This window comes from Oryzias latipes, chromosome 24 (assembly GCF_053564925.1).
Source record: "Oryzias latipes strain Hd-rR chromosome 24, Olatipes_Hd-rR_3.1".
Taxonomy (NCBI): domain Eukaryota; kingdom Metazoa; phylum Chordata; class Actinopteri; order Beloniformes; family Adrianichthyidae; genus Oryzias; species Oryzias latipes.
The window spans coordinates 7238854-7251465 of NC_136260.1; the positions used below are offsets into that span (position 1 = coordinate 7238854).

General features: G+C 42.9%; 1 protein-coding gene across 1 annotated transcript; it reads left to right on the forward strand.

The window, feature by feature from the left end:
* The first annotated feature begins 6166 nt into the window (after nucleotides 1–6166).
* LOC101157992 (toll-like receptor 5) lies at nucleotides 6167–11178 on the forward strand. Its single transcript, XM_023953238.2, has 2 exons — nucleotides 6167–6432; nucleotides 8436–11178. The coding sequence occupies exons 1-2, from the start codon at nucleotides 6391–6393 to the stop codon at nucleotides 10305–10307; spliced, it is 1914 nt and encodes a 637-aa protein (XP_023809006.1). The 5' UTR covers nucleotides 6167–6390; the 3' UTR covers nucleotides 10308–11178.
* The last annotated feature ends 1434 nt before the right edge of the window (nucleotides 11179–12612 follow it).

Consider the following 12612-nt stretch of genomic DNA (forward strand, 5'->3'; position numbering starts at 1 on the left):
CAGTGAGTTTTCGCTTAGGCCCCACCTGTTGGCAGCACACCTTCTTTGTACTGCGCGAGTCCACACAGGCCGTGTTGCTGGGTCTGAATTTCTTGACTAAAAACCATCCATTGCTAGATCTGGGCCGTGGGGTGCTCCAATTATGGGATGTCAGCGTTCCCCTGCTGCGAGGGGGAGAATTAGCTGCTATATGTTGCAATGTGTCAGTGGCAGAAAGCAGGTCAATTCCACCTCTGAGTGAGGCTTTGGTTCCTGTGACTGTGTCTTTGGTGGCAGGTGCAGACCTGTTGAATCGGGATTTTGAGGGCTATCTTGAGCCTAATGTGCCTGACACAACCGGACTGGTGGTGGCTCATGCGGTAACAACAGTTAGAGACAGAGTCACTGTGGCCCGGGTCCTTAATCCTAAGGGGACAGCAATGGAACTGAAACAGGGACTACATTTGGGTGAGCTATACCCACTAGATGTAGTTGACGTTACACCATCTCTCTCCTCCCCTGATGTGAACACTATCCAGGTCCGACCCCCAGCCCTGCCTGTCACCCTAGAGGAGTCCCCTATTAGTGAGCAGCAGAAAAGAGAATTATCTGCGCTACTAGAGAGGTTTTGTACTGTTTTCAGCGCACCTGATAAACCTGCAGGCAGGTGCACACTGGTTAAACATCGCATCCAGACAGGCAACCACCCCCCTGTTAAACAACGAGCATACAGGGCTTCTCCAGGTAAACAGCTGGAGATAGAACGTCAGGTGGCTGGGTTGCTGGCAGATGGGCTGGTGGAGGAGAGTTGCAGTCCATGGGCATCTCCAGTGGTACTCGTTAGAAAAAAAGGAGGGCAGTGGAGATTTTGTGTTGATTATCGCCGCCTCAATTCGGTGACAATCAAAGACTCGCACCCTCTACCTCGAGTTGAGGATAGCCTTGACGCTCTGGCTGGTTCGTCCTGGTTTACTACACTGGACTTTTCAAACGGCTACTGGCAGGTTGAGGTGGCCGAGGAGGACAGGGAAAAGACGGCCTTCACGACAGGCAGGGGCCTCTATCAGTGGAGAGCCATGCCCATGGGCCTGACCAATTCACCGGCCACCTTTCAGCGCATGATGGAACTGGTGCTGTGGGGTCTGCCCTGGCACATCTGCATGGTATATCTAGATGACATATTGATTTACAGCCGTACGTTTGAAGACCACCTGCAACACCTGAACGAGGTTCTATCTAGAAAACAGGGGGCAGGTCTGAGACTGAACCCCAAGAAATGTCACTCTGCCAGAAACCACGTGGTTTTCCTGGGTCATCTTGTCTCTCAAAATGGCCTCCAGCCGGATCCTCGCAACACAGACAAGGTAAAGAACTGGCCGACGCCTCGCACTCCCTCAGAGGTGAGAGCTTTTGTCGGTTTGTGTTCTTATTACAGGCGGTTTGTCCGAAACTTTTCTGAGTATGCGGCTCCACTGAATAGATTGGCTGGCAAGAATGTTGCATTTGACTGGACGCCTGAGTGTGAGGCTGCTTTCACGTATTTGAAACAGGTGCTTACATCTGCACCTGTAGTTACATTACCCAACTTTACATTGCCATTCAAAATCTACACGGATGCATCTAAGAACTCCGTGGGTTCGGTGCTGGCACAGGTAGTGGATGGACTTGAACGAGTGGTAGCCTATGCCAGCCAGGCCCTCACAGCTGCCCAGAAAAGGTGGTCCACCTTTGATAGGGAGCTCTGGGCTCTGGTGTGGGCAGTCCGAGAGTTCAAACATTATGTTGGTCTCTCAGAATTTACTATCGTCACGGACCACCGCCCCCTACTGGGCCTCAGGAAAATGGCACTGGATCATGACCCTTCAGGTAAAAGAGGCAGATGGGTTTTGGAACTAGATCCCTTCAACTGGACCACGGTTCACAAAGATGGTCTCAGTCACAGGAATGCAGACGCATTGTCCCGTCGACCAGTGACTGTGGATCCTGTCATCCATGCACCGGCTCCTACAGGAGTGTTCGCTGCCTGTTTGCAGCAGTCCACTTATTCACTATGTCATAGTAACGCTGAGATGCAGTCACATCAAAAAGAGGATGCAGACATTTGCGCTGTTCTAGCCTGGCTGGAGCGGGGAAAATCCAGACCACCTCGCCGAGTTATGAGGGGCTCCTCTCTCAGCCTACGAAAATTGTGGGCTGAGTTTAACCGCCTATCAGTGGTGGACGGATTGCTGTGTCGGACTGTAACATCTTTTCCCTCGGGTTCCAAGCAGGTGCAGGTGGTGGTTCCTTCAGCGCTGGTGCCTGACATTTTGGGTCAACTCCATGGGGGCCCGGTTGCAGCTCACTTCTCTGCTGAGAGGGTCTGGGAACCGGCCAGACAGAGTTATTACTGGCCTGGCATGCTTAAAGACATCAGACAGTGGTGTGAGCAGTGTAGGGCCTGCCAGACACGCAGATCCCCGGTTCCAAAAGCCAAGGCGCCCATGGGAGGGTCTCCAGTCTGTCGTCCATTACAGCGGGTGGCAGCACATATCCTGGAGCTGCCTCTAACGTCTCGGGGCCACCGGTATGTTTTGGTTGTAGAGGATTACTTCACAAAATTTGTGAATGTGTATGCTCTGCCCAACCAGACTGCAGAGACAGTTGCCCGCTGTCTTTTTGAGGACTATGTGCTGGTGCACGGGGTCCCTGAGGTGCTGCACAGCGACCAGGGTCGGCAGTTTGAAGCAGAGGTGATTCAGAACCTCTGCCGGTTGCTGGGCATTGCTAAGACGCGTACTGCGGCCTACAACCCGAAATCAGATGGCATGGTAGAGCGACATAACCGGACCCTAATTGACCAGCTGGCCAAGATGTTGTTGTCCCATGGGGGGGAATGGGATGACCATTTGAAATCTGTTGCTTTTGCTTACAACACCTCCAAGCACACCAGCACACGGTTTACTCCCTTTTATCTTATGCACGGGCGCGAAGCCCGGATCCCGGCAGAGGTTCTCATTCCTAGTGGGGTTGGTGGCATTGGGAGTGCAGCCACGCTGCCTTTATACGCGTCGTCTCTTGTGGAGCAGCTGGAGATTGCTTTCAGTGCAGCGAGGGTTAATGCAGCAGAGGCGCAGGAGAAACAGAAACTGTACCATGATGAGAACTCTCACCACAAGGGCTTTACAGAGGGTGCTCTAGTCTGGCTTAATAACCCAACAGAGGGCCGCACAAAACTAGCACCTCACTGGAAAGGTCCCTATCGTGTGGATCGGGTTCTGGCTTCAGGTGCAGAGGCCACTTTGACATATCGCATTGTCAACCCCCTGGATATGTCTGAGCGGGCCCAGGTTGTTCATCATGACAGGTTAAAACGTTACACTCTTCCCCTGCCTGCTAGTTCCCCAAACGACAGTATGTCCACCCCGCCATCATCCTCTCCTTCGGCGGGTACTTCATTGGACCCCCAGATAATGGTGATCCACCCCAACAGGGTCAGAGGGATGCGTTTGGGACAGCCCCTGCACACTCCCGCAGTGGCAGAATGGTGCGTGCTCCAACACGTTTTCAGGACTTTATTAGGATGTAACAATACAGGGTTATGTCACAGTGAAATTTTTGTTGGTGTTGTGAGAAGACTGTCATATGTTGTTGTGTTTTCCTTCCTTGAAAGATTCTGTTGAATAATATGCTGTTGGTTGGCAGGCAATGTTGTATTATTATTCAGACTTTTTTTTTTCCCTCTCCCTCCTGTGGTGGGAAATTTGCCGGTGGGTTCTGTAAACTCATGTTGTTCCTGTTTGGATGACTTTTGTTGACACCATATTGGGTCTCGAATGTTTATTTCTTAATTCATTTATTTTATTTATTTTTTTGCACTCCCCGGCCTGTTGCATTTCCTGTAGAAATTGTAGAAATGAGGACATTTCTTTTGAAAGGGTTGGACGTATGTAACCAACTTCCTGGATCTTTTATTTTGGGAGAGGTGTGTCCCTCCCGGGTTACCCTAGAGACCAGGGGGCGTGGCAAGTTCAGAGAGTTTTGTAAATTTGGGGAGAAGAAGAAGAAGAATAAAGAAGTGGTGAGCGGATCCACTAAATGGCGGACCTGTTGTCCCGTGTCGTTTATGACCACAGAGTGAATGATTATTGAACCTCCCCCATCGCTCGGTTACACTATTAATCAATTTTTCTGTGATAAAAAATATCCTTTCTTATATATGTGCTTGTAAACACACACAAACACACACACACACAAATTAAAAAGATTTTATCAACATTTGGAAGTTAATAATAAAAAAGTTTGTCAGAACAAACCAAATATTGATTATTTGAATACTATAACAATCCTTGGGCAAAAATTAGGAATAACATATATAACAAGACAAAAAGAAATTCAAAATGTAGTAAACTACTCAACAAAAAATGTGATGTATATAATAAAAGAACTCGTGATACAATGACAATAATGATACAATTGATAGGACACAGTCCTGTTAATTAACTAATTTACAAAGATGTAGAATTATTAAACAAATTGCATACATTTGATAATCATTTCTTTAGAAAGCAAAATGAAGTCAAAGGCAGAAAAAAGGCACAAAGTCAAATGCACAACACGAATTATTATGAAAATACATTACAATCAGTTAAAAAAATGTTGGGGAGAGCAAAATATTCCACATCCTCTTTGTCCTTTAGCTTTAAAAAAAAACATTCGAGTTTGATCCAATGACCGCAGAAAATAATTTATTTCTGGTTCATTCGCCATTTTTCTCAGTATGCGTGCCGCCATGTTGGAGCCAGAGATCGCCTGTAAGCAGTCGAAGTCAGCCATCGTTCCTATGGCAATCACTCTTGCGAATCAGGAGTGAGTTTGTTAGAAGTCCACACCCCTACCACTTGAATGTTTTGACATTTTTTTGAAGCGTCTGACTGATTAGTCTACAAATACAGAAGAAATATCATGAAAAAAAAAGCTATCAGAGCAATAAAGGTTTTTCTGACCAATACAATGACATGCATTCTTGGAGCCAGAGGGTACTTCCCGTTTGGAGCACCCGGGGGCGGGGCCACTCAGACCTCTTCTTGTACAGTGAATGGTTTGAACACCTTATTGGGCTTTTACATCATTTATGATTCTAAAATGCAAATAATTCTTAACTTTGGCTTTTGTTCTGATGCTTGAGCCAATTAAAAAAAAATTAAAAGCTTAGTTTTGCACTTCAGAAACACAGCAAGTGTTCGAAACAGCAAACCTGCTCTTAGAGTGACTGAAATACTACCTGTGTACATTTCTGCCTTTTTATTTGTAAAAACTGTTTCCCCTGCTTTTTTTCTTGGCTCAGTTTTTTTCCCAGCAGAGGCTACGCACTCCACTTCCTCTTTGCTTTGTTTGACAAACCTTTACTCTTCAGAGGTTGTGAAATTCACCATTCCTCTGTCACTAAATTACTCAAACTGTACATGCTCACATTTACACGAGAACCCATCAGAATCTAGTTTTCATGCATTCTGAGGGATTGTAAAGTAAAAGACATCAGCCTCACTTTTTTGTAATTTGAAAATGTAACACATTAACTATTTCCACACTCAAAAAATGAACTATGGCATATTTTCTTGTGCAATTACTCAATACATTTAATATTTTGCATTACTCAACGATTTTATTAAGGGTTTACGCCACATATTTGAGTAGGGTGTTAGAATATTTATCCTTGTGGGATTCCGTAGCTCATCCTATATAAGCATGCTTTACAACAATTACACAATGTGATTGCGTGCAACCACTTGACACAAGGCTTTCAAGTAAATCTACTGAAGTTTTTGTAGTGTGTAATGTTAGGATCCTTTCTAAATAAAGCAGCACAAAATAAAAAGAGTAAATGGTTTTGTTTCTTGCACTTACATTTTGCCTTAATTTTGTACATTTGTGATTTCTAAAGGATTTAACTGAAATTTGTAAAACTTTCTCTGAAATCATAAAAATCCTCCATACTTTTCTATTGTGATGTGAACACCTGAGACCTCATGAACTGAAATCTTCAGATTTATTCATCAAAATCTAACAGGCTACGAGTTTGAAAGAAACGTAAAGGTCTTTAGAAAGCTTTCAAATAGATTTTTATTTTATTTTAAGTGAATCAAAATCTCAAGTTTTCTCAACTCTGGAGATTTGTTACATTTTAAATAATCAATCAAAAAATCAGTTGCAGGACACTCTGGGGAAATTTCCCTGTTGCAACACAAACCTGGAAACAGGATGTTGCAGGAAAACAGACGGTGAAGCAAAGCTGGGCTGGTCTGACCTCAGAGTTACAAACTCAAGCAAACAAGAGGCAGGACTGGATGTCGACAGATAAAAGGGCTCTGAAGAGGACTCTGAAATCACTGCCGCCGTGGCGAGACTGAATGGACTGAATGAAAGGAGAAGATGTGGAGACTTCATCTGATATCCATCTACCTTTTCCTTCAGGTATGCAGGCTTTCATGGGCATTTCTACTTTCAGTTTAGGGATGATTACATTGAACTTATTTGACATTTTTTAAATTATTTGTCTTTTTTATATCAGCACTTCAAAAACAATTATTTTTGAGTTTTTAAATAAGTTACATTTAACAAAAGAACTTACTAGTTTTCTATGGTGGGTCGTTGATTTTTATAGATTCTTTCGGGTAGATGGACAGATTCCACCTATCATAATAATAATGAAAAAGGGATTTTTTAAATAGTAAGCAGGTTAAATTTCTCAACAGATGGTTTCTCTTTTTTTTAATGAGTAAAATTATGTAAAAAAAAAGTAATTAGATCATATTTAGGTTTAGTTTGGTAAAAAAAAAAGCCTCAAAGTAACGATACAACAAATCCATACAGAACTGTTCACTGTGAGATGGGAGTATCTCATGTTAATTTTAAGTTGTAACAATTAGGCATTACTAATTTAGTCAGAGTAATATTTGAATGACTGTACATTCTGAATACTCTGTCTGCAATAGGGTGTATTTCAAGCTGTTGTATGGCTATTCTCATAAAGTCAGTGATTGTTTCTCCAAAAGTGCCTCCAGTTTACCAAAACCAAACAAAACTGATAATAGTCATGATTGGACCGAACAGCCCTTGTAGACATGAAAATACTTTGTGGTTCATTTGTCACCTTAACCCTTGTGCTATCTTACTGTCGTCATCTAGACCCACTAGACGCACTGTCTAGTGGGTCTAGATGACCCAACTCCCAATGTTAAAGTGCCTAGGATAGCACGAGGGTTACGCTTAATGTTCTACTGCTTTAGCAACTCGAAGGTCATTGAACACATTACAATGTGAAGGGGTTAAAATTATAAGATAAGGGATTACTTTAGAATAACAATGTCTAGTCATCTGTAATCTGTCACAGATCTGTGTGGGTTGTTGGATAGATGCCGATAATCCTCCACAGACCTCTGAGGCACTAGTCTGTTCAAGAAACAAGCTATTGCTATTAATCTGGACAATGATTATCAAACTTTTTTTCAGCAAATCAGAGAAAATATGTCACTATGATAAAATAATTTCCGATAAATAAGGATTTTTCTTTTAACTACAACATTTTAGCAGATTTTTAATCCGTTTTGATTGTTTTCTTGAATACAACCATTTTGATTTACTTTTGGGAAAAAGGTCATTAACTGCTCTAAAATGTTTGAGTTATGACTTTTGATAAAAATGAATGTTTGCTTTAAAATAAAAGCACAAATGTGAACATGAAAGGCCAAAAGAAAAATGCCTTCTTTATTCTTCTATCACTCAGTCTTTAGATAAATAACAAACATTTTCAAAGCGTCACCATCATTTGGGTCAAAGCTGCATTAACTCTGAGATGTAATTATTATTAAAGAGGAAACCTGTCATTTTCTACCCATTTAAAAAAATAAAAACTATCTCCATGTCATGTCTACTTAATTAGGGCAGTGGAGGTCAAACTCGACAAGATCAAAATAAAAAAACGGTTCATGTTTTAGTTCGTTTGTCAATTTTGGAGTTTTTTCAGTGTTCCCAATGGTCTTTTAATTATATGCCATTTTAAGCCAAAATCAAAAGACCTGCATAGTTTCTGCAGAGCGGCAGGCGTTCATCAGAAATTCACCCCTGAGTTTTGGGCGGGACTGTTGGCGTGGAGCGACCCCACCCCTATTCCCCTTCCGGTTACAAAGAGCTCTCTGTTTACACTCTCTCCCACTACCTTACAGCCCCTCCCACCCCAATTTAACAATACCTGTGCAACAAAAATTGCGAGCAGTATTACAGCTATCAAGCGATATATCAAGTTTAGATCCAGATTCCTTTTTATTTTTTCTCCTCCATCCTCAGAAAAATACCACAAGAACATGTTAAAAACACCAAAAACGTGATGAAACAAAGACATGGGCTTTTAAAAATAAAATAAAAACATGTTACAATGTTATAAACTTTATTTAAATGTGATGTATTTCCCGCTGCAGAAACCAGAATGCATCACATCATGCCTCACAAGGGGTTCAGTGGTCTACTGCGCCTTCCAGAACCTCAGGTGGGTCCCTCTTTTGCCCCCCAACACCACCCACCTGTACCTGGAGATGAACCGCATCGGGGAGATCAACGCCACCTCCCTGTCCGGCCTGGAGGAGCTGCAGGAGCTGGATCTGGGCTCACAGAGGGTCCCTCTGCTGATCAGGGACAACGCCTTCAGCAGGCAGAGACGCCTGCGGAGGCTGGTGCTCGGCTTCAACCCCGGCATCCGGCTGGAGCCGCTGGCCTTCTCCGGCTTGTCGGCGCTGCACAAGCTGGACCTGAGCAGCTGTGGGCTGAACGGGTCGGTTCTATCTGACGCTTACCTGCAGCCCCTCAGATCTCTGGAGACTCTGGATCTGTTTGGGAACCGCATCAAGAAGCTTCAGCCGTCTCTGTTCTTCACAAACATGACCAACCTGACCGCCGTGAACCTCAAGATGAACAGCGTCGGTCAGATCTGTGAGCCGGACCTGGCTGCTTTCAGGGGAAAACACTTCAGGTTCTTCAGCCTGAACTCGGTGTCGCTCACTCAGATGTCGAGTCTCCACTTTGACTGGAGGAAATGTGGGAATCCTTTCAGAGGAATGTCCATCCAGGATCTGGACCTATCCCACAGCATGCTGGGCGTACAAAACCTAAAGCTGCTGTTTCGGGCCATGGAGGGAACCAAGATCTCCCACCTGAAGCTGTCAGGACACATGGGGCGAGGGTTCTCCTTCGAGAACCTCCCTGACCCTGACCGCAGCACCTTTGAAGGTCTGTGCAACAGTTCTGTCCTCTCGCTGAGTCTCTCCAAAAACAGAATATTTGCTTTGCAGCCGGGGGTTTTCCACGCCCTCCGAGAGGTCAGAGCCATTGACCTTTCCCACAACCGCCTCAACCAGATCCGCAGGAACGCCTTCCAGGGCCTTCAGACCAACCTGAAGGTGCTCAATCTGTCCCACAACCTGCTCGGAGAAGTCTACCGCCACACTTTTGCTTCCCTGGAAGTCCTCCAGGTCCTGGATTTGTCCCACAATCACATCGGTGCTGTGGGTTACCGCTCCTTCAGCGGCCTTCCCAACCTGAAGGTTCTGGATCTTCAGGGAAACTCTCTTCGAGACCTGGGTTCTCCTGCCTCTTTGCCACATCTGGATTATCTAATCCTGGATGATAATAAGATTACTTCAGTGAACGGTCTCACTCGCTTTGCAAGAAACGTCTCACATCTAAGCATCCAGGACAACAGGATCGCCAACGTTGGAGACATCTATGCCCTCGCTAACCAGCTGGAGCGCCTCAGCTCGCTTCTCTTTGGGGGGAATGCCGTCAAGTGGTGCACGCTGGGTCCACAAGCTGCCCCAAACACTGTCAAACATCTGGACCTTCACGACAGCTCCCTTCAGTTTGTTTGGGATCAGGGGAAATGCTGGAATCTGTTTGACCACTTTGGAAATGTGGTCAGTTTGGATCTGAGCACCAACCAGCTGAGGGCTCTACCTCAAAACGCCTTCTTCGGCCTCACCTCTGTGGAGAGTGTGGACCTGTCCTCCAACGCTCTGACGTACCTGGAGCCTGGAGCGCTTCCCAAAACCCTGCGGTCTCTGGATCTCTCGGGTAACTTCCTGGCCTCTCCGGATCCTGCAGTTTTCCGCTCCCTCAGCGTCGTCGGTCTCTCCATGAACAGATTCCTCTGCAGTCCAGAGCTGAGGAGCTTCCTGACCTGGTTAAACCAGACCAACGTGACGTTCTTGGGTCCCGTTCAGGAGCTCAGGTGTGAATTTCCTTCTGACCTCCACAGTGTGCCGCTCTTGGATTATTCTGCTCATCTGATGCAGCAGTGAGCTCATTGTTACCTCGAGTGTGTTTTTGTTTCTTAAAGGCCTTTTAATTGTCATGCAACCAGCAGGGACACTCCAAGCTTATCCATTAGGCTCGTTTGTTGCTTGGCAACCATTGGATGCAGGACTTTAATTAGAAAGATTTCAGGAGGGAAAGATGATACACAGAACCAAACTTTAAGAAAAATTCAGAAACAGTCAATAACTTGACAGACAGCTGTTTTGCTCTTATTTTACAGCAGGGGGCGCTCTGAGCTCACCCTTAAAGCTGCAGGTCTGATCACAAAAATGATTAAATGACAGTTATTGTCAATGTTAAGCCTAAATAAGGAGGTTACATATGCAACAACATCACCGCTACTGTTGAACAGCACCTTTAAGCATGGCAGAGGGAGGTTCATGTCCGGGTTTCTTCATTTTGACATCAGTTGTGATGAAAACAAAGAAAAAAGCTCCTGCTTTCATAACAGCAACTCCTGTTTCATCAAATATTAAATCCTGCAGACCCGAGCAGCGATCCTCTGACTCATCCTGAGTGAAGGATCCTAATGAAGCGTAAATCATGAGGGTTTGAATTTATTCATTATGGCTTTTTATTGTTTTTTTTTTAAAGCATGTATTTTACATAATTTAATTTTGGTTTATTTTCTTCAATACAACTGTAACTTAATTTAGTCTGGATTTATTTATTTTGCTTTAAATTATTACATGCAATGCCATGTGTTGTTTATTCATCCTTCTGTTTTTTTATTTAGTTTTTTTGTGTATGCATAATTTGTTGTTTGTACATATTTCATTTCTTTGTGTTTTTCAGTTTGACCAAACAACTGACTCAAATAAAAAGAACTATTAAAAAGATATGGATAAAAAAAAAGGTTGCATGAATGTTTTTATTTATTTATTAATATTGGTAGGTCACTGATTTCTTCCACTGTTGTTTTTTTTCTCTTGGTGAAAATATGAACAATTTTCTTAGCTATTAATGGCATTATTAGGAAAATGTGCTATTTTGAAATGGCTATGTTTAAAAAAGACAAATAAATCTGAGAGTGCGCCTATGCATTTTCCGTAACCCTTGTGCTATCCTAGGCACTTTAACATTGGGAGTTGGGTCATCTAGACCCACTAAACAGTGCACTGAACCTCTTTTCTTCAATGATTTGTGATCTTCACTGGTGTCCATGGATTACATGAAATCTTTCCACCTTTATCCACCTTTGTCATGGTAGGGAGAACACGTCAATGCAAGGGGGGGGGGGGGGTCATCTAAGAAAGCACAAGGGTTAAAAAGTTAAATTTATTCAAAATGTTATAATTTACTATAAATATCTGAATCTCCTGGAAAAACAATGAAAAACCTGTTTCTGTTTTTCCAATGTGAATGTAAACATACTCTAATGGATATTTCTGCATGACCAGTCCAACATTTTCAATATTAAAGCAAAAAATTCTATAAAACAATTTTACTTAATGACAAATTAAGGAAAGAAATTTTAATTTACAAAAGTCCTCATTTGTTGAACAAAGTGAAATATTGGAACATGACCAAAAGTATGGTGCTAAACCCACATTCCTTTAACTTTTTTGGATTTAAATCCTCACACTTGTCACATTTAAAGTCCCGCTTCAATTACCTTTTTTTTTCTTTCACAAAATAGTTGTAATAAAATGGTATGGAATGGATATATATATATATATATATATATATATATATATATATATATATATATATATATATATATATATATATATATACGTTTATATACGTTTGCAAGTGGATGCATCAGAATGGAGTGGAGCATGGAGCTTGTGACCCACCCAACATATTTTCCATGTCACAAATACAATCGTTTCCAAACTGTTTGTTTTCGTCTGTTCCTGATTTACATCTGAATAAATAAATACTGCACTGAATTTTCTTTCTATATGTCCTCTATCATGAAAAAAATGCTAATAAAACAAAGTAAAATCACCAAAATCGTGATTTTCAACGGAGTGGGTACAGTCTATGTGGGATGTCAAAATAAATGAAAAAGGATGTCCAACAGGAAGTTCCTATTGTCCTGAGTGAAAATGAAATCTGTCAAAGAAAAAGGTCCAACAAAAAAACTATTTTCTTTTCCAGCGATCAGACATAACATTTATGAATATGGGATGTTTCTCGGTCCGTAATCATCCGTGTGATTCTGAACTCATCGGAGCTTCATCATCCTCTGCGTCAGCAGGTCAATGAGGCAAATGTCCTCCGCTGCCATCAACGCTATCACAACCTTAAAACTCTCGACAAAGACCACAAATACACACAATG

Bases quoted from the DNA above. Each gene is read 5' to 3' on its own strand.
- LOC101157992 (XM_023953238.2), top strand. From the start codon at position 6,391: ATGTGGAGACTTCATCTGATATCCATCTACCTTTTCCTTCAG. The intron at 6,433-8,435 runs GTATGCAGGCTT...TTCCCGCTGCAG, and splicing joins CCATCTACCTTTTCCTTCAG to AAACCAGAATGCATCACATC.